This window comes from Diceros bicornis, chromosome 10 (assembly GCF_020826845.1).
Source record: "Diceros bicornis minor isolate mBicDic1 chromosome 10, mDicBic1.mat.cur, whole genome shotgun sequence".
NCBI lineage: Eukaryota > Metazoa > Chordata > Mammalia > Perissodactyla > Rhinocerotidae > Diceros > Diceros bicornis.
In genome coordinates, this window is record NC_080749.1 from 50,930,181 (window position 1) to 50,951,787 (window position 21,607).

At 38.6% G+C, this 21,607-nt stretch overlaps 1 protein-coding gene across 2 annotated transcripts in view; it reads right to left on the reverse strand.

Moving 5' to 3' along the window:
- LRP2 (LDL receptor related protein 2) overlaps positions 1-21,607 on the reverse strand; it is a 203,622-nt gene that overhangs the window by 118,552 nt on the left and 63,463 nt on the right. For both annotated transcript variants that reach the window (XM_058549201.1, XM_058549200.1), the window contains exons 9-16: positions 20,677-20,796; positions 14,610-14,738; positions 12,420-12,589; positions 10,938-11,161; positions 9,606-9,812; positions 6,419-6,621; positions 4,457-4,597; positions 2,742-2,945 (exon numbers count right to left, since the gene is read on the reverse strand). In XM_058549201.1, coding sequence (XP_058405184.1) covers positions 2,742-2,945; positions 4,457-4,597; positions 6,419-6,621; positions 9,606-9,812; positions 10,938-11,161; positions 12,420-12,589; positions 14,610-14,738; positions 20,677-20,796 — 1,398 coding nt within the window. The remainder of the gene's footprint in view (positions 1-2,741; positions 2,946-4,456; positions 4,598-6,418; positions 6,622-9,605; positions 9,813-10,937; positions 11,162-12,419; positions 12,590-14,609; positions 14,739-20,676; positions 20,797-21,607) is intronic.

Here is a 21,607-nt window from a genome sequence, read left to right on the forward strand (position 1 = left end):
TCTAACATTTTACTATTAAGAATTACAGAAAGAGATGAGCCAAGCCTGATGGCCTAGCAGTTAAAGTTTGGTGTGCTCCACTTCAGCGGCCCAGGGTTTGGTTCCTGGGCGCAGAACCACACCACTCATCAGTCAGTAGCCACGCTGTGGCGACAGCTCACATAGAACCAGAAAAAACTTATAACTATACACAACTATGTACTGGGGCTTTCAGGCGGAAAAGGGAAGGAAAAAGGAGGAAGACTGGCAACAGATACTAGCTTAGGGCAAATCTTCCCCTGCAAAAAAAAAAAAGAATTACAAACAGAGAGAATAGAAAAAACAGAGGCAAGAAAATTTCCCAGAATAGAAGGACATAAACCTCAAGATTAAAGGGATAACAAAAAGATTCTAAAAGTTTCCAGAAAGGAATGAAAACAAAACAACAATAGCAACCAAAAAAAAAAAGTCATATACATTGAAATGGTACTCCAAATGGCGTAGGACTCTCAACACTGGATACTAGAAGACAGTGGAGCAATGTCTTCAAATTTCCGAGGTAAAATTATTTTCATCCTATACCCAGCAAACGGTCAAGAGGGAGGGCAAAATAAAAATACTTTCAGAGCCGGCCCGGTGGCTTAGCGGTTAAGTGCGCACGCTCCGCTGCTGGTGGCCCCGGTTCGGATCCCGGGCACGCACCGACGCACCGCTTCTCCGGCCATGCTGGGGCCGCGTCCCACATACAGCAACTAGAAGGATGTGCAGCTATGACATACAACTATCTACTGGGGCTTTGGGGGAAAAATAAATAAATAAAATCATAAAAAAAAAAATAAAAAACACTTTCAGACATTCAAAGACTCAAAAAATATTCCCTCCTACTCATTCTTCTTAGGAGGGTACTATATAATGTGTTTTGGCAAAATGAGGAAATAAATCTGGAAAGAGAAATAAACTGCCAGAAAGAGAAGATCCAGCACAGAGAAGTGGCAAAGGGAAGTCAAAAGACAAGAGCTGTGCACCAGAATCCAGAAAGAAATGAGTCCCAACTGGAACAGGAGATAGAAGTCTCCAGAGGGGAAAGAAATTATAGATCATTTGCATTTGACAGATGATAGAAAGGTCGATAGATCGATAGATAGAAAGATAGAAGATAGGCATTTGAAAGATCTGTTGGAGCATTTGGGGAAAATATATAATAGTTATAGAGAAAACTAAGCAAATGAAGATGGGGCAATTATTAACTCCAGAAGCAAATCAAAAATTGCTCAAGAAATGTCATCAAAGAATACTATTTGGCTTAGCAGTAAACAATATTTATATTTATATCATGTTTATAATATATACACCTACTATTAATTTAATAAAAAATTACAATCCAGCTTTTTAGGGAGAATGAGGGGAGGGAAGTTGGAGGAGAGGAATAAGAGAGCTAAATCTTTACCTATAACAAGGAAATAAATGTCTAACATGACAAATCAAGAAAAAGTACTATAAACAAAGTATTTAGAAATATGGAGACACATAATAGAAGAAACAGCTAAAAGAATGGCAAGCAATTATCCCTGGAGAGTGGGCTGGGAGCAGGGAGGAGCAGGGTAATATGGTTTTTCATTGATAACAGCTATAATAATAGCTAACATTTACTGAAGAGTTACTATTTTCCAGGCATTATTCCAGGTGTTTCACGTGTATTAACCTAAAATTCTTCCAAGAACATTATGAGCTATGTAGTACTTTTATTATTATTCCTATTTTTCAAATTTAGGAACCTGAAGTATAAAGAAATTAGGTAACTTCCCCAAGATTACATAGCTAGGAAATGTGAGAAGCTAGGATTCAATACTGGCAGTCTAGCTCCTGAGCTGGCCCTCTTAGTTGCTGTGTTATATTGGCTGCCAATTTTTTCAAACTGCAGGTTTGAATCCATTAGTGGGTTGTAAAATCAGAGTACAGGATCATGCCATGATCCAATAAAGTACCCAATGGTAAAGTGTGACTGACCATAATTTGTTTTTCCATGATTATTATGAAGATTTTAACAGAATTCCAATCAATCAAAAACTTACAGTCAATCCATGTTTACATATAATTCATGTCTTTTAAAAAATTATTATTATTCCAAGCCCAGCATTTAGGTAGTCCAGCATCCCTAAAGAGAGGTCATCCCATTGGATCAATCCGGTTCCTTGAATATGAGGAACAGCCTCTAGTCAATTAATCCATCAATGGCTTTCATACACTTGACACTCCTTTTGTTGAGCATTGACTCCTTTTATGTTAATATTTGTCACTGTTAAAAATGCACTCTCATTGGGCCAGCCCCATGGCTTAGCAGTTAAGTGCGCGTGCTCTGCTGCTGGCGGCCCGGGTTCAGATCCCGGGTGCACACTGACACACCGCTTCTCTGGCCATGCTGAGGCCGCGTCCCACACACAGCAACTAGAAGGATGTGCAGCTATGACATACAACTATCTACTGCGGCTTTGAGGGGAGAAAAAATAAATAAATAAAAATAAAAAATAAATAAAAAAATGCACTCTCATTTATAACTTATTTTGAAAATAAAGGAAAAGTGTTTGCTTTAACTTAATTCATAAGAAAAGCAATAGATTTCTTTTCCTGATCTAAAAATATTTAGCAAGCTTAGTAAAGGACTCTGCTTACGAAGTGAATACAAAGTTTTACTGAGCAAATTATTAGTATTTTTATTGAGAACGGACAAAACAAGCAAAAAAATTTCTAAAACCCATTCTCACCTGTGCCATCGATCTTCTGCTTAAAAATCATGTCTCTTGATGTATCTGAAAAAAAGATAGTGTTCTCCTGGGCATCAAAATCAATCCCAACAAAGAAAGAAGGATTTCCTGTCACTGGAACCATGACATCTTCCTGGGTAGAGACTGTGAACGGGATGCCACGGACAGCCACTTCAGATGAAAAGATCAGGAATTGCTTAACAGCTGTGGGGAAAAGTATACAGCACAATCAGCCACAGCATGATTCCTGCTCTCTCTGAATTCGAGAGAAATTACTTATACATCCATAAGGCACATTTGATAATTCCAAAATGTAATTCTGAAATAAACATAAAAAATAAATCTGTGGAAAACATAGTTAGAAATAATGCGAGAGGAAAAAGATAAACAGCTATGAAAGCAATACAAGTATTACAATCTTACTTCTTCCTGAGAAATTTATCCTTAAGACTTATTTATACAAAAGAGAGTGTCCATATGCTTAACTTCTAAAGCAGTATTAACCAAACTACATAGCAATTTCATCAAAACTCTCAAGTTGGATTAACTTTTGTATAGAGATCTATACCAAGAATGCTACTGCAGTTTTTGAGGTATTGAGACCACTAAAAGAGAAGAATTAACAGCAACCAGGTAAATTATTTAGGAAGAAATAAAGAAGGGAAAGAAGGAAGGAAATAGGAAAGAAGGAGTGATGTTTAAAATCAAAGAAAAAGAGAGTGACAGTATGTCAGGAAATCGAAAAGAGAGAGATGAAGGAGGTATACCCAAGACAAAGATAAAAATTACAGAAGGAGATTAAAAGCAAAATTATTAGACAATGTAGTGTTGATATAATAGAAACACATGATTTTTTAAATGAGGGTAACTTTTATCTGAATCCAGGATTACCTACAAAGTTAACAAATTCATCTGAGTTAGAATAAGAGAATTTACATACTAAGCCAGAAGCAGCACCATCTGGGGAGCAAGAATTTGTCAAAAGCATTAAAAAGGAGAGTTGTCAGTGTGAAAATAAGAGAAACAAATATTGTAGGAGTGCATTTCATCACCAGCTAAGCCTGAGGCATTAGCTTAATTATGAGTAGATGTGTAGGCAACCAAAAAGGAGGAAGGGAAGTGTTGAAGGTGAGAACAAAACCCGGACCATAAGGTAGAAATAAAGAGAAAATCTGAACTGAAAACTGATAAACCAGATGAGGAAATGAGCCATGCCAGTGTTTAGGAGTTTACTTGGGAGTACAGCAATAAAGCCAGGTGGGATCAAGATTTAATTACCTGACTCAAAGGGGCAAAAGTGGCAATTCAGGAATGGTCAATAAAAGTGATGGGAAGGGCTTCCCATTAAAGTTAAGGCTAACATCTAAAGTGGAAAAAGTAAACATAGCAGAGAAAAGAACTCAAAACAAAATCCTGTGGAATTTCAAGAACATAGTTATAAAAAGGAGACAAAGATTTCAGGAAGGAGACAAAGGGGAAGGGGAGACCAAGGAAACTCTAGATGTGGAATTAAAGTCCCAAAGGACAGAAATTTACGTCTTCAAACACAGTTCTGCGCATAAAGGGAGGGAGTGGCGCCTACTGAGGAAGGCACCTGGTGGGCTACCGAAAGCTTATTCACAGTGAAGAAGTATGACAGGGAGCTGGCCCAGGCCAAGAGCAGCACATACCCCTGTGCTGCCTGCCAGAAAGTCAGCCCAAAACCGCTTTCTTACCAACGCAGTGGCGGTCATCCGCATCCAGGTCGAAGCCGAGTGTGCACTTGCAGCGGTAACCCAAACCATCGTTATCTGTTCTGTGGCTGAGGACACAGACCTGTTCACAGCCCCCATTGTTATCTCCACATGGATTTCTAACTGGAGGAAAAAAGACACAAGGTTAAATCTCAATTAGAAATGTATAATTATCCAAGACACGTGAAGCCACTTTGAGCCCTGTAGGTGAAATAGAATAATCACTACCGGTTGCTACTGTATACATCTACATCCGGCTGCACTGGCCCTCTCAATTTCATTGTAGCTCTCTCATCTACTCTCAAACTGGCGGTAGCAAAAAACAAGATTCCCAAAACTGTTAACTTTGGGGGTTCCTTTTCCCCAATAATTCCTTCAGACTCTGCTAGCCACAGTGATTAGGAAATAACTGTCCCCTTAAAAAAACTTTAGTGCTATTTTACCATTCGTAAGATATAATAAATAACTATAACTCACTGAATGCTTACTTTGTAAGTAAGCCAAATTACAATCAGTGACTCTAAGAGGTAAGTAGTAGTATCCCAATTTTACAGAAGAGGAAACCAAGTCTCCTAAAGATGAGACAACTTGCCCAAGATTATTCAGCAGCTAAACAGCTAAACTAGGATTCAAATCCAGATCTAATTCCAAAACCCTACATGTCTGCCACACAAACCAGTTTATACTTCCATAAACCATCCTCAAAGCAGTGACCTCAGGAAGCTCACGTACACAAGGCTGCCACAGCGAAAAATGTTATATCTGCTTTTGAAATTGTTTTCTTAGCCTATGACTTATTATTTAAAATAGTCTTTTTACCTTCTCAGGTGGATTGATTTGAGGAAACAACAGCCAGACGTCATTCTGAGACAAATAATAGGAATAATTTGGATGATAAAATTGAGTAATATCTTTGGTTAAGGGCAGATGTGAATTTAGTAGTTCATGAACTGACTATTCCAAATAGAGATTTCCAAAATGTTTTCAGATACAGTATATATTTTCGGATAAAGTATATGTTTTCCTAGGATGACTACACTGAAGGATATTCATCTGAATGTATCAGTTCTAGTGGTTGGGTTTTTTTTTTTTTTTTTTAAAGTCAACCTAATTATTTATAGTCTTTCTCCACCCTAAAGTTACACCCATCTCTTAACACGAGAGTTTTAAAGTGAAATATGTCTTTCTCTGAATTATTGTTCACTGACATTAAGCTTTCTACCAACATAGTCTGGTTTATCATATTTCTTTTCTTTGATGCACAAGTAAATACGGAAAAGAGCCATATACAGTCCAGATAGTCATGTCAATTTAAAACTTTGAAACAAAAACAAAATTAATGTAAAATAACAGAAGACTAAGCAGCATATGAATCAAAATATTTCTTTTGTTTGATAAGTGAGCAGCCCAAGAGACACCAAACCCAGTTGACCTATGGCAGATCCAATGCAAACCAAATAACAGGTGCCGTACATATACAACAGAGAAGAAGAAAAAATGGCTCTGACACTACTAAAATGAGCGCTTAAATGTGTTTTTTCTTCTTCTGGGCCTCAGTTCCTTCAACCATAATGTCAGAGGGTTGAATTAGGTGACTTCTTCCAGTAGAATGAGGATAGGTATTTTGGTTTGGTTTCTTTACTGCTCTATCCTCAGCATCTAGACAAGATCTGGCATATTGCAGGTGTCAATAAATATCTGTTAAGTACATCTCTAAGTTCCTTGAAGATTTGGTATTTTAACTCTGAAATACATCAATTTCTCCAGAATGCCCATGATCTGCAGAGCCAATTTCAGAGGGGTTAACTCTCTAGATAACTCATCATATATTTTAGAATACCACCAAATCTCATGAGATCTGTCATTCATTAACTTCCATAGCTTTGAGAAAACCTTTCTACAAAGGCCAGTACCAAGCAGGGTTTCCATTGTTCTGGGGCATACCATAGGGCTGCCTGAGGGAATGGTAAACAGTCACTCCAAAGGGCCTCAGGGAAGTCCGGTAGTATATTTCTGGGTTGGTCTCCGTGAACTTGTTTGCCTTCATTACAGCCATCTTTGTCCAATCAGTAAAAAACACATGATCTTCAAACAAGCTTATTCCAAAGGGATGAGGAATGAGTGAGCCTCCATGAACTACTATCTTCCTGTTACAAAAGATATACAGCATACAATTTTTTGTTTGTTTTGCTTTACTTTGATTAAAGGTGGAATTTGTTCAAGTAAATGCCTGAAGAGCTAAATCATTTCTTGTGACAAACATAAAATATATAGAAAAAATACATTTTCAGATGCAGGTATATTTCCATCTACATTTGATAAAAGGATTTTCATGTTGTCTCTTGGAAAAGACCCTTGACACCTAACTTTCAGTTCCAGTCCCAGCTTGCTCTAGATTTTTTGAAAAATTACTGTTTTCTCACCTGCTCTTGGTTCTTTTATAGTTGCCCCACATATAAAAGGACTAAGATGTGACACATTATTTTGAAAGCCATAGGTGAAACAGTGTATAAGGGGTTGGAAGTCTGGTAGAAGACGCCTTCAATGCTTACTTCACACCGTACCACTGAGCATTTCTCAGCAATTAGAAAGCAGGACAGTGAGTGATAAGTTCACCACAGCAAATACACAGACCTATTCCTGATGTCACTCTAGGGAGAGCAAAAAGCAGTGCTGAGACAGGCAGGAAGCTAGATATGAGCTGGGAGCAAGGTCACTCCACCTGGTGCAACATCCTAATTACCAGGCAGTGGCACTTCAGGCATGCAACACTCCCCTCTAACCCTGACCAAGAGTAGCCCAAGCCTCATTGTACCCTCATTTGCATTGCGGTTTTGACCTCCCTCGCAGGGGATCACCGCCATGACAGTTCCAGAGATGCCTATGTAAGGGAAAAATCTCCCCCTCCTGACGTGAGGGTGTAGACAATGCCCTGACTGGTCCACCTTCCAAGACCCCCACCCACTCCCGGGACCCCACCTTCCAACGCCAAGGGACTGCCACAACTTCGGGCGGGCCGTTGCTCACCTTGAGCCTGCCCGTCCCTCCCCTTGGGGGTGTACTTTTGCTTTGCTAATAAATCCTCCTTTGTCAAAACTTCTGCTGTGTGTCCGCTCTCAAATTCTTTTGTGTCTGTGAACCAAGAATCTGGAACCCCACCACACCGATCTGACTGGTGCAGGTGACAGTGCTACCACTGCTACTGCTCTGCTTGACAAAACCATCAAGTGATCATACTTGTAGTGGTGGCACAGAGTGCACAGAACTGCTTAAATAGAAGAAAACAGAAGTAAAAGGTGCTAAGCAGGGGGAAGAAATCAGCAATGCCTGCCACGACTACATCTACATAAACAATAATTCAGGTAGGTCACATAAAAAAGTGAGGTGGAGGATGGTTCATGAGAAAACTCTTATTTTTTTTCTTTTGGTATAATAGAAAGACCTCAAAGAAAAATCTTAGCAGCCCCTGAAAACCAAAAAGCACAATAGAGCTGTAAGCTCTAAGAAAAGAAGATACTGAAGCTGGAAACACACTAAAGGTGAAAAAAAAAAAGAAACCTAAGGTGATAGGTTAGCGCACACTTTGAAACACTTAAAAATGACATGGCATCTTTAATCTTTAAGATTAAAGAATGATTTTCTTTTTCAGTTAGCAAATTCCAGAACCCTGAATGCCAGCTGCTGCAAAGCAAGAGGCAATGACTTTATTTCAGCTATAATCGTGAGCTTTCATATTGCTGATGTTTCTTCACAGCCAGTAAAACTCTCATAAAATTTCCGAAATCCCATTTATTATTACCTTTTATGTTTTACTTTAACCTTAGCATAAAAATATTTAGAGTATGTACAATGTCAAAACACCCATGAAAGAGGAAAAAATTAGGGCGATTTCTCAATTGTTTTTATACAACTTTTTGGGCTGACGAATATTTTTTTCATTAAATTAATTCATATTCTCACTATGAGAACCAGCTTCAGTGATAAGAAGTCATAGTCTTAATACCCAATCACTTCATTTAACCAAGTAGAAATTGTTCTGAGAATATAAAATCTAGAGGCAAACTGTGACACCATTCTTACAAAATAGAAATAAAGGAGAAAACAAAACTCTAATATTCTTTTCATTGAGAAAACAATAAAATTAAGTCATTTGCAAAAATTAAATTGGCCAGCTTACTACTTGCTGAATCCACAAAGAGTAATTTTTTTTTCAGTGAGGAAGATTAGCCCTGAGCTAACAACTGTTGCCAATCCTGCTCTTTTTGCTGAGGAAGATTGGCCCTGGGCAACATCTATGGCCATCTTCCTCTACTTTATATGTGGAAACCCTGCCATAGCATGGCTTGATAAGCGATGTATAGGTCCACGCCCAGGATCTGAAACTGCAAACCCTGGGCCACCGAAGCAGAGCGTGCGAACTTAACCACTATGCCACTGGGCCGGCCCCTACAAAGAGTAATTTTTGTTGGTCAAAAACTGAAGACCACATTTTAAGCAATTTTGAAAAATAACAAAAGGAGAAGATCTAAAATGGTTAACAATTTAATTAATTTATAGTTAGCTCTAATCAGACTAAGAAGATGAAGAAAAAAGTGGGCCATATTCTACCTTCAAATATTCTGTTTAAGTACATTTGAAGTATATCAGGTAAAAACACAAGTCAGAATTCCTCTTTGAAATTTGAAATACCTTTAAGAGCAAAGTAAAATCCAATTAATTCCCACCAGATAATGTTAAATAAATAATAAAACTTATTTATGTATTGGGAGAAAGTTAGAAAACTAAAAGATTAAGTGATCTTTGGAAACAAACCATAAGGGACCCAGAGAAATAAATGGAATCAGGAGTTAATGAAAATAATGTGATTCATCTGGGAGTGGGGGAGGGGTTGGAGAAGAGAAATCAAAGAACAAATGCTCTAGGTAATATAATGAGTGTTATTATGGAACAACACAAAAAAAGTTAACAAAACTCAGAGCAGGTGACTTCATGGACATGTCAACACCAAGGTCGTTCAAGCTATAATGTCAAGCAGCAAAGCAATATTTTAATTCTGGTCCTTTGATATCACTCTCCATAAATTTTATGTACTTTCCTTCAAATTTATTAAGCTATAAAAAATACTGCTTACCTTTGAGTCCCATCGTAAGTTACAGTCTCAATGTAATCAAACCGGCAGTCAACCCAGTAAACACGCTTTGATACCATATCCAGAGTTATCCCAGCAGGCCATCCCAGCTTTGTTTTTACCAAGTCTTTACGGTTGGTGCCATCCATGAAAGCCCTTTCCACCTTAGGTCCCCCAGAAAGGCTCTCCCAATCTGAGAAAAATAAATAACTACAAAAGAAAAACAAGAGATGAAAGAGTCAGTTTTTTCCAAGTTTACCGGAAAAATATTTTTTCAGATTGTGTGTTTGGATCAATGGAAATTTCCTCCAGCTGATTAGAGAACAATGGGGGTATAAAAAACAGAGAAATAAAAAAGTATTAAAAATCAGAGAGTATGAGAGCCAATCAGGAGAGTCAACAACTCCAAATACCAACCACTAAAATGTACTAATATGGCAGCTGAAAAATTCACGTCTACCTTAACTTTCTCCTCTGTTCCTTGGCTCTGTCTTTTACTTCTCTTTTTTACACCCAGGAGAACTTACAAATACATTTTAAAATAAGCTACCAAGCCATTTCTCTCCTTAATTCCCCCATTCTAAGGCATCGTCTGGAGAACGTATCCAACATTTTCAAGAATGGGCAGCTGACATCATGAAGTAGAAATGCATAATCACCATTCACCAACACTTAAGTAGCCTCAAGTTTATCCAAGGGTCCTAAGACCCTATTGTGAAAATCTAGGAGAAAGCTGGTCTCTTATAACTGTTCTCAAATGTGAAGATCAGGAATATTTGAATTTACACATGGAGAAAAGTAAGCATTATCAGTCATGTTGGGTTGATTCACACTGAACAATTTGTAATGAGGTATTAGCATTGACACCTCAACCCTAGTCTGTAACAAGAAATTGCTGAAAGAGATAGTTCCAATCTTCTTTCCCCTCTTGAAAACCTTTACAGCTAATTTATGTTAGAGTAATCATCTTAATAATGATGAAACAGAAGTAATGTTTAGTTGTAACAATATTATTAGTTTGAGTCAGAACAGAGAGTCCAATCTCCTAGCCAGGCAAATATGGCAAACACTAAGAATAAAATTCATACTCCAAAACATCACATATTTTTAGTACACCAGTAGGTGTGTTTGGATTACATAACCTCAAATGGGATCATATTTAGCCAACTCCTTTAAGTGTCTTTGAATAGAGACATAAAATAAACATGGGTTCCAGAGTACAGAGCCTAAAAGAAATCAGAATTAACCTTCAATTAATCCAATCAATGTTTTATGTATAGAGGGAAAGATAAAACTCCAAAAATACTGGAATCAGTATGCTTTCACATCACTTACCCAACAGTTGGGTCCAGAGCAATTCCTCTAGGATGCCCCAAGTTTTCAGTTATAAGGATAACCCGGTGGCTTCCATCCAAATTTACCATTTCTATGCGGTTGACCTTGGTCTCCACCAAATAAAGTTTATTGTTAACCCAGTCCACAGCCAGATTCTCTGGATCATCAACAGAAACATTGAGAACTTCTTGGATATGTAAACCATTAAGGTCAACTGAAAAAACCTGAAAGAAAAACCAAAAGTATTACACTTCTTAAGCATAACTAACTGTGGGCACTGTTTCCCTATACTTCATTCAGTGTACCACTTATCTATGCTGTACAAATCAGTCATCAGACTAAATAAAAATGTTTTTTTCACTACAGACTTGCTGTTTTACATCATGTGTTACTGGGGAAAAAAGTTTCTTTATAAGCATATGTTAGGCAAATATAAAAAACTGAGTTTAAAATAAAAAAGCCTGCATTTTTTAATTCTTCGTATTATCTAAAGTTTAATTTAAAAATGTGGATTTTAGGGCCGGCCACGTGGCTTAGTGGTTAAGTGCACGCGCTCCACTGCTGGCGGCCCGGGTTCGGATCCCGGGTGTGCACCAATGCACCGCTTGTCCGGCCATGCTGAGGCCGAGTCCCACATATAGCAACTAGAAGGATGTGCAGCTATGACATACAACTATATACTGGGGCTTTGGGGGGAAATAAATAAATAAATAAAATTTAAAAAATAAATAAATAAAAATAAAAATGTGGATTTTTTTGGTGAAGGAGGTGATGGTGATTTGTTTTGATTTTTATCTGTAATCAAATCAGAACTACTACCAATCCAACTCTCAATTTTTAGAAATTTTATGCACATTATCACTTCATTGAATTAGAATTTTATTAAGGGTACAAGGAAATGCAAAAGGAAGAAATAAAATTCCATAATTCTTTAGGAGTCTCTAAAATTTGTTTTAAAAATATCCATTGCATTGCTCAAAGTTGAAATTAAATCCATTACACTTTCCAAATAAGACAGCACAATGAAATATTGGCTGTTAAACAAAATACTGTCAATATTTGTTATCTAATCCTCAATTACAGTTCCATTTAGAAGATGCAGGTAAAATCTGATTTTTATCGTCCAGAAAAGCAGAGTACTTTTTACATTTAAATGATCAAGTTTCAAAAATTACTAGCAAATATCTATCCAGTTTTGAAAGAATGTCTACTATTTCTTTTAATTAGGCTTTTGGACTCCATTTCGAATAAAATTAAAAGTTGCTCAAGGCTAATCCATATAATAGACTGCTTTGTTCAATAGGTTGCATGTAATAGTATAGCATGGAAAAGGTGCTGATTAACATACAATATCTCAAGGGCCTTTTTTGTTAGAAAACAAAGGAACTTTCCCTTCTCCTCCCCACAAAATGAAAAGCTATCAACACTTTGTGCTTGGGGTTCTATCAGTTCCCAAGCTACACTCCTGAAATTTCTATTTACCTTATCTTGCACGGTGTCAGTCCAAAAGACTCTGTGTAGGTGATAGTGAAAATCCACACCCACAGCCACTCCACGATTTTGAGACTTTACTAGGATCTCAAAGGTCCTTCCATGAATATCCCCAATTAGTAAATCCTGACCATTGGAGAAGATAACGGAGGCCTCACCAGCTAAACGTGAAGAAGGAAGGCATTATCACTCCTTCAGATGAATGAAGATGATAGTAAATCAGATGATAGTAAATCAAAGTAACTTACAGCTAATACGCTTTCTGCTTTTCCAAGTACTTTCTTCTAGGTTTTCTTATTTGATTTTAAAATAAACCTCTAAGGCAAACATATAGGTGTCCTTCTATGCATTTTACAGGTGGGCAAACTGACACACAAAGATGCTGAATAAAGTGTCCAAAGTCACAGTAAGTTAGGAACAGAGTCTGCCAAGAATTCAAATATCCTGACTGCTAGTCCAATGCACTTTCAATGGCACTCAGGAGAATACATCAGGTATTTTCAAGAATCCTTAATGATATGGGCACCTTACCCAGGTGCAATTTTATATTGTGTAAAACACAGAACACATTTTAAGGATTACTAGGAAATCAGTCTGTGAAAAACATGGCAATGGTGGATATAGTATATAGTATATATACCTATATACTTACAAGCATGTAAAATGAATAAGGTTATTCACCACAGTCTTGTTTGCAATAGCAAAGGATCAGAAATGATATAAAAGTCCATCAGTAGGGGACTAGTTAAATAAATTATGTACACCCAAAAAATGGAATATTATGCCACTATTTTAAAAAAAAGAATGAGGGGCCGGCCCGGTGGCGCAAGCGGTTGGGTGCGCGCGCTCCGCTGCGGCGGCCCGGGGTTCGCTGGTTCGGATCCCGGGCGCGCACCGAAGTACTGCTTGGTAAGCCATGCTGTGGCGGCGTCCCATATAAAGTGGAGGAAGATAGGCACCGATGTTAGCCCAGGGCCATCTTCCTCAGCAAAAAGATGTTAGCCCAGGGCCGTCTTCCTCAGCAAAAAAAGAGGAGGATTGGCGGATGTTAGCTCAGGGCTGATCTCCTCACAAAAAAAAAAAAAAAAAAAAAAAAAAAAGAATGAGGAGGAGCTCTCTGTGTTGATATGGAAAGCTCTTGAAAATATATTATGTAACATTAGCAAGATGCAGAACTATGTGTATAGTTTACTACCATATATGTAAAAATAGGGTTAAATATTTGTATATTCTTATTTATGGATTCAACAATCTCTAGAATTGAAATAAACCATGATATCCAAGGGAGAGGGGAAGTGGAAACTGGGCAGAGGGGAACAGAGATGGAGGGAGACATTTCACTACACATCTTCTTATAATTTAAAATTTTCGAATATATGAATATATGTATTATCTATTTAAAAATGAATAAATTTACCCGTTAAAAATCAGCTGTACCTAAAAGGTAGTACACAGCAAATCAGGTGTTTCTACACAAAAACTAGACAATGAGCCATTCATCAATCATTGAGCAGATAAGTTTCAGAAGCCATCAAAGGCACTTCAAAATCAAGTGTGAAAAAAACAATTAGAAAAAAGGAGTAAAGCGGAGACTTTCTCACCCAGAAATGCATGGTGAGAAAAATGCTTTGAGGGGGCCCATCTTTTTTAACAGATTTTTCCCCATGACTTTTCTCTACTACAGTACTCTCAGATTAATTCCAACAAAACACCCAGAATGAGGGCATTCTTGCAAATTGTAATCCAAATTTAGGTCCATTTTGAACCACTTCTAAATTTTGCATAAACAATGCCAAAATTATTTCTATAGATACTTGTCACCTACGTTTGTGGTAGGTAAATTAGTTAAAAGTTAAATGTCCAACTAGGTCAAATGTAGGCATAACATTTATTCCACAATTAAATGTGGTGGATGACATAAGAGCCCAGGCCCCAAGTGAACAAGCAACCAATAAAAGAAAACTATTAATAATGGTCATCATTAATCCACAAATTGGTCCCTAATAAAGTATGAAATTAATGTTGACCCATTCTTCCAGCAGCAGGGGCTGCTCCTGGTTTGTTATGATAAAACCCTGACATCTGCGTAAATGCTGATATTTCTTTTGTCATCTGCTATGGAAGGAGAATATTAGTCAGAAACTTACAATTCAGAGATACAAGCAACATTAATTTACTCACAAGAAGTATTAGCTTTGCAATGTCGCTGATGCTCCAAGATATACCCTTCTGCACAGTGGCACTGGTGATGGCCAATTCGGTCTTCACACATCTGGTCACAAACCCCCCATATCTGGCAATCATCAAAATCTGCCACATGGGAAATAAACAACTATAATCATTTTACCAGCATTTCTTGAGCACTCTCTGAAAAAAATCTTGGACAAGATGTACAGGAATATGGTGATGTCCATGTCTAAATAAGTACCCTCTGGAGGTAGCACAGATTCTAGGCATACAATAAGAAATAGGAATTCAGAACAGGCATCTTCATACCAGGGAAAACCCAAGCCCATTTAAACAGCTTTATAAAAATCTACATGAAGGATAACTTTCCAGAAGATGCACAAAACTGTTTGGATTCATAGCCCTGTGGTATTGCATATCATTTATTAATGTTGATTTATAACACATCTGAATTTTGGTGTAAATGCTTCCCTTTAAAACTGTGCTTTCCCATATGGTAGTCACTAGCTCTCTGTGGCTTCTTAAATTTATATTTAGATTAACTAAAATGAAATAAAATTAATAATTCAATTTCTTAGTCACACTTGTCACATTTCAAGTCACATATGATTAGTGGCTACCATACTGGAAAGTGCAGATACAGACCATTTCCATCATTGCAGAAAGTTCTATTGGATAGTGCTACCTCAGAATAAAGTAAGACCTGCCTTATATCCAGCCCCTCAAGAAAACACAAATCTGTGACTGCAATAAAGTATTTGGAAAGGTCTAGTTACCCAGCTGCCTTTCCTCTGATGTCAAAAAATCATAACCAATAAAATTATTTTTAAGACATGAAAAGTCTTCTCTTCTGCTTATTCATTAACTTATTATTCATTTATTTAATGTGTTTGTTGAAAGTCCAATATATTCAACATAACTGATACATAAACAATACAAAATGGGGAGAAAAGAATAATATAAGATATAGTCTTTCTTAAAGATTGTAAAGCTTAAGGGGTACAAAAATTGTCCTATCCTTGGTAGATTGGTACCAAATATTTTGTTTGACCCTCCAAGTTCACATCCACTCTTCACCTCCTTCACCCTCCCTGGGAGGATGACCTCCACAGCCTATACCAACAGGGTTCCCATGACCTCAGGCTAGGAGAGTCTCAAGTAAATTACAATTCCTGAATCCATTGTACCCTCAGGTCTAGAATTCTCCAAATTTCTAGGATCTGATTACATTTGCAGCAAAGATAGTAGCTGTAAATTGGGTTCTACCACATCTGCTGGATGGCCTACCATCTCGTGACTTCCCAACTAGAAAGCCCAAGAAAGTCCTGGGATCAAGCTAATGGGTCCGGTTTTCCCTCTGGACCAAATATAACAACATGGGCCAGCATAACTTTCTTTCCAAGGACTGCGACTAACCAATGAAAAAAATGAATCCAATTTGGACAAAACAGGGTAAAAAGACATGTGGGTGTAAATAAAAGGACTTCATTCCTCTCTCTCTCCCATGCCCTCGCCTCAGCCCTGAGAAAGTGCCAACTGAGGCTTCGCCTCAGCAGGAATGAAAGTACAGGACATTCGCCCTCAAACTCCCAGAATATCATGACCTACTTTGAATGCAAGACCAATACGATTATGCCTAAGGGTCTGGAGTCACCCTGGGAGCAGAAGTTCTGAGGTTAAACAGAAGAAAACCAAAGGTCGAGAAGTCCTAACTAGGAATTCTGGGGTGCAAATACCATTCCTATCACCTGGGCTACAAGTACTTTCAAGGTTTGAATGGGTGTATAAAATCACTGTCACTTTTAAGGACTGAATAAGATTATACTCTCCATTACGGAGAAAAATGAAGGCTAATTAATATCCATCATCAGCCAAAGTGAAGAGAAGAAAAAAGACTACTTGAGGCTTTTCTTGAGAGTAGAAAAGGTAGTAGAAACTGCATAAAACACTAAAACACTGCTTTACAATACCCCCTCCCACCCCATTACCTTTATTTTTCTTTCTTTTTTATTCTTCATCCCCTCCTACCAATAAACACCGCTTTGAAAATAATTCAAAAACTCGTTTTTAGCTTAGACCCCCTTGGACACCCTCTGAAGCATCTGGCTGTGTGACATCCCACCATGCTGAATGACCTTCCTGCCCTAACTCTGCACCACGATGTCATTCCATCAACAAACAGCATGTCCCGTCAGTCAGAAAAAATAACCCCAGCAAACTGCTTCATCACACCACACAGGCTTCACAGCCAGGTCAAGACTACCAGGGGCAGACGAACGGTAGAAAGACACAAGATTTCGTGTCAGGACTATTCAATTTTATTCTTGATTACCACTGAGACATTCACTGGGGAGCCATGTCTAAGATGATAAATGTTGCATAGGTTTCCAACACCTGAAGCCTCTGTAATGAGTCAACCATGCAGGGGATTACAGCCATACAGAGAGTATTTGTTGAACTGAAATGCTTGCAAGAGCAAACCAAAACAATTTCCCTAAAAGCTCAGGCGAAACAAGTATAACTGGTTTTATAATGTCATGTATTGAAACTAATGATCTCTCTTCACAAAGAGAGCAAAATATAGCCTTCTTTGAAATAAATGTTAACCCCGCTTCAAACCTTAGGGGCAAATGATAGATTCTTGAAGGACAGAGAAGGTCCCAGAAAAGGTCTCTGCATATGTCAGGGGGCCTCGTATTCACAAAGGCCCTCAAACGTATACATTTGAGCTTATCTCCAAATGAGGTTATCTGTACTAAAGTCCCAAGCACATACCGAAGGGATTGAAAGATGTTCGCCGTGGAACTTAAAACTAGTACCCCAGTATCATACCACACTACTTCCAGTGTACTATGAACCGAATGTGTTCTATAAATTCTGAAATTATCTTGTGCACAGAATAATATTGCAATTTTCTGTATTACAATCATTAATAGGTTAAATGTAGAAACCTTGCTATGACACTTTTTCATTTCTTAAACGCTGAAAAAAAACTGAAGCGGCCTAGACCTCTGACATATAGGAAGCTCTAGACACTTGGAAATATAACCCAAACCTCAACACAGACTTAGATATTGGAAAAGACGTTGGAAAATGTGCTATCTGGACTCCAGACTGAGAACAGGTTATGGGGCATCACAAGACTGAACTAGGGATTCTGAAAGAGCAAATCACTTTTACTGAAAAGATTTCATGACCTATTGAGTTCCCGTGGCCAGGCAGCCCTCCCAACTGCTCTTTGGAGATTGAGAGAGATAAATAAGAGAAAGCTGATGTAATACTGAGAATGCGGCTTCTGGTATTTCTATTGGAATCCCTTTTCTACTAAAAGAAAGGGAAAATGACTAGAAAACTACAAGACTGGAAGAGGGATTGGCAGCTGGGTGGCAGTAAAAGGGAGTGGAGGAGGCTGACATTTGCCAAAGACAAAGGAGCAGCCTCACACCCACAGATGAGCACCACTCTGGGAAAATGGGATGCTGCCCTTGCAGTGATGCCAGGAAGCACAGGCAGGGCTTCCAAAGGCGGAAAGCCACCTAACAAATAAGGACATTCATGTGAAAAGTATTTTTAAATTACCTGAATGTATTCCCAATGTTATGATGATGATGATGATGATAAAACACAAAAAGTGTCCTGTAGTCTCATCTAAGGCCAGTGGCAGATCATAATGTTTTACTTATAAAATGCTTTGAAATGATTAGAAATTTGGGGGTGTTTTTCAATAATTCAGAGTTCTCTCTGAGTCTTCAAGATCTCTTGTCCTGACTTGCATAAAGCACTGGATCTTAACATGTCATGGTGAATATAATAACTTAAGAGGAGCAATCAGATCACGGGCAAACACTGGGACATGGTCCTGATATTAGAAACCCAAAATTACTTTGAACACTGCAAAGACAACCTCAATTGCATTGCTTTACCAGACAGAAAAATCCCGTTTTTCTTGGCATATGACACATAAATGAGCCCCATTGTTACAGTTCTCAATAACACAGAGGAAGAGACTTTCTCAAGAGTTCCAAGTTTAATTTGTAAACTGGAGTTTATTTCTGGCATTAAAAGTTTTTCTGGGGGCCGGGCCAGTGGCGTAGTGGTTGAGTTTGTGCACTCTGCTTCAGCGGCCCAGGGTTCACAGGGTCCCATCCTAGGCACAGACCTACACATTGCTTATCAAGCCATGCTGCGGCAGGCGTCCCACATATAAAGTAGAGGAAGATGGCCAGGGATGTTAGCTCAGGGCTAATCTTCCTCACCAAAAAAAAAAAAAGTGTTTCTGGCTATGAGTTGTAGTTATTAAGACAAACCATATTTGGGGCCGGCCCCGTGGCTTAGCGGTTAAGTGCGCACGCTCCACTGCTGGCGGCCTGGGTTCAGATCCTGGGCACGCACCAACACACCGCTTATCCGGCCATGCTGAGGCCGCGTCCCACGTACAGCAACTAGAAGGATGTGCAGCTGTGACATACAACTATCTACTGGGGCTTTGGGGGAAAAATAAATAAAATTATAAAAAAAAAAGACAAATCATATTTAATAAAGTATAATTAAGTTGAAAGCCATGAGCTGAGACTAAAGACAGAATAACTTCATTAAGTTTATCCAAATTCAATATTTTTGGCCAAAATATATTAATATTTTAGGGCCAGCCCCGTGGCTTAGCAGTTAAGTACGCGCGCGAAGAAACACTTTTCTAAAAGTATTTCTTGTGTATGCCATGTTTATTTTTTTATCCAGAAAGCACTGAAGAATCTCAAATATCTAAGCATATCAAATGAACACATATATTCTGAGAAAATTCTGAATCATCTATCTTTTGGAGATCCGTAGATGACCACCACACTTAATTTTAATGAATCGTTTCAGTTGCCTTCCAGATGCCTTTTCCCACCACCAGTAAAAGCAAAGTTTTTTTTAAACATCTTTGGTCACTTCCTGCTAATATGTTTGTTATTCACATATAAAAATTTAGAAAGAAGGAAAAAGAAATCAGAGCATTAAAAATTCATCGTTCAAATCCCAAAAAACTGAAAATTGATGATACTTGGCTACGTCTAATTCTCCTATCCTAAGACCCCATCCTAATCACAGTGGGATGCAAAGCTGGCTCACATCAGAATCAAAAATTCTTCAGTGGGAGAAATCATTCTTACAATTCAAATAGGAGAGGTGTGGGAAATATTTGGTGTACTGGTGTCTAATTCAATGCCAGCCACTAGCTGGAAGCAGCATGATAAGAGTTTTTTCTTCTTGAATGTTAGCTTCAAGTAGAGGTGAAAATCAGTGGGAGGAACAACCAGCACAGCATAGGCACTGACTGGCCGACATGGTCAGCGGAGCAGTGACCTGGTGATCTTCTGCTGTGTCAAGTGACCACTCTTTAGTTGCTGGATCCTGGGGAAGTTTGAACATCCTGGAGAAGAGCCAGGGTAGCAGGGTAGGGTACTTGATGGGTTCAAGGCTAAAGAGCCACATGGGAGTATTTCAGTATTTAACAACCTCCTGGACCCTCCTGGACGCCAGCCAGACTTTTGTGAGATGGGGCACGGCACCCTGCCTCAAGGTAGGCCCCAGCAGTGGTGGCATTCGGGGACACCACCAGTTGGTTTGGCTGCCATGTGCCAAAACCTGCCAGCGTGATTGCGGAGTATTCCAGGGCTGTTGGAGGAATGTGACAGCTGTATGTAGATGTCAGTATCTGCACACATGGTTGCAGATATTACTGGTTATAGCCGTACCAAGCATAGCCGTACCAACTCTGCTTCCAAATACTTAAAAAAAAACACAAAAAGACCACCTCCAACCTCAGGTAATAGAAGGGTATACATGTAGCTAGTCAACTCACTCATCACAGAACTCTTTTGCCTTGTGAACCTCACAAAAGCTTCTCAGAGTTAAAACTTCATATTGTCCAGGTTTTCTGTGAGGACTGTGTTGCTTTTTGTTACACAGACCATCACTCCTATCCACAAGTACAAACTCCTTGATGTCAGAGATCATGGAACCCTTCAGTGCCGCAAGCACTGTGACAAAAGACCAGGCGCTCTGACCTGTCACTTACCGACACAGTTGCGAGTGCTCTTTTGGTCGACAATAAAACCTGGGGGACAATAACACATCCCTCCATGTGGTGACATGTGGCATTGGTACTCACAGCCCAAGAGAGGACACAGATTCACATCTAAACAAAGAAAAACACTTTGTTAAATGAATGGTGACCTGTGGACAAGACTGATTTACCTATGAAGTAAAAGCTAAGTAAGGGGGCCAGCTCGGTGGCATAGCGGTTACGTTCACGGACTTGGCTTCGGCCGCCCAGGGTTCACCAGTTCGGATCCTGGGCGCGGACCTAGCACCGCTCGTCAAGCCATGCTGAGGTGGCGTCCCACATAGAGCAACTAGAAGGATGTACAACTATGACATACAACTATCTATCTACTGGGGCTTTGGGGAGAAAAAAGGAAAAAAAAGGAGGAAGATCGGCAAGAGATGTTATCTCAGGGCCAATCAAAAAAACAACAAAAAAAAAAATTCTCAACTCCACAATCAATGTCTAAAAAAAAAAAAAAGCTAAGTAAGCATGCAGTAGAGTCCCAGAAAATCTGTCACCATTCAAGCCTTACTGCAATATTATGCAATAAAAGCTTAATTCATATTTTAAACAAAGAAGTGCTTTTATAAGTTATAACTATGTGCAAGTATATGTCATCCTAAGTGCTGTTTACGGAAAAATCAGCACTTTGTGTCTACATAGCAGAAGGGGCCAAGAATTCCCAAGTGACTGGATTGAGAATAACCCTAAAAATGTTAACCACGGCTAGCTTCAAGTGGTGGAATTGCAGGTGACTATTTTTTTTTTCTTTTTGTTAATTTTTATTTTCTAATATTTGTACTATGACTGTATATCTCTTGTTAACTTTTATAGTTTTTTTAAAAGAGCTCCCAAACGAAATGGCAAAAACAAACAAAAAAAAAGCCATAGAAGTCTCTGC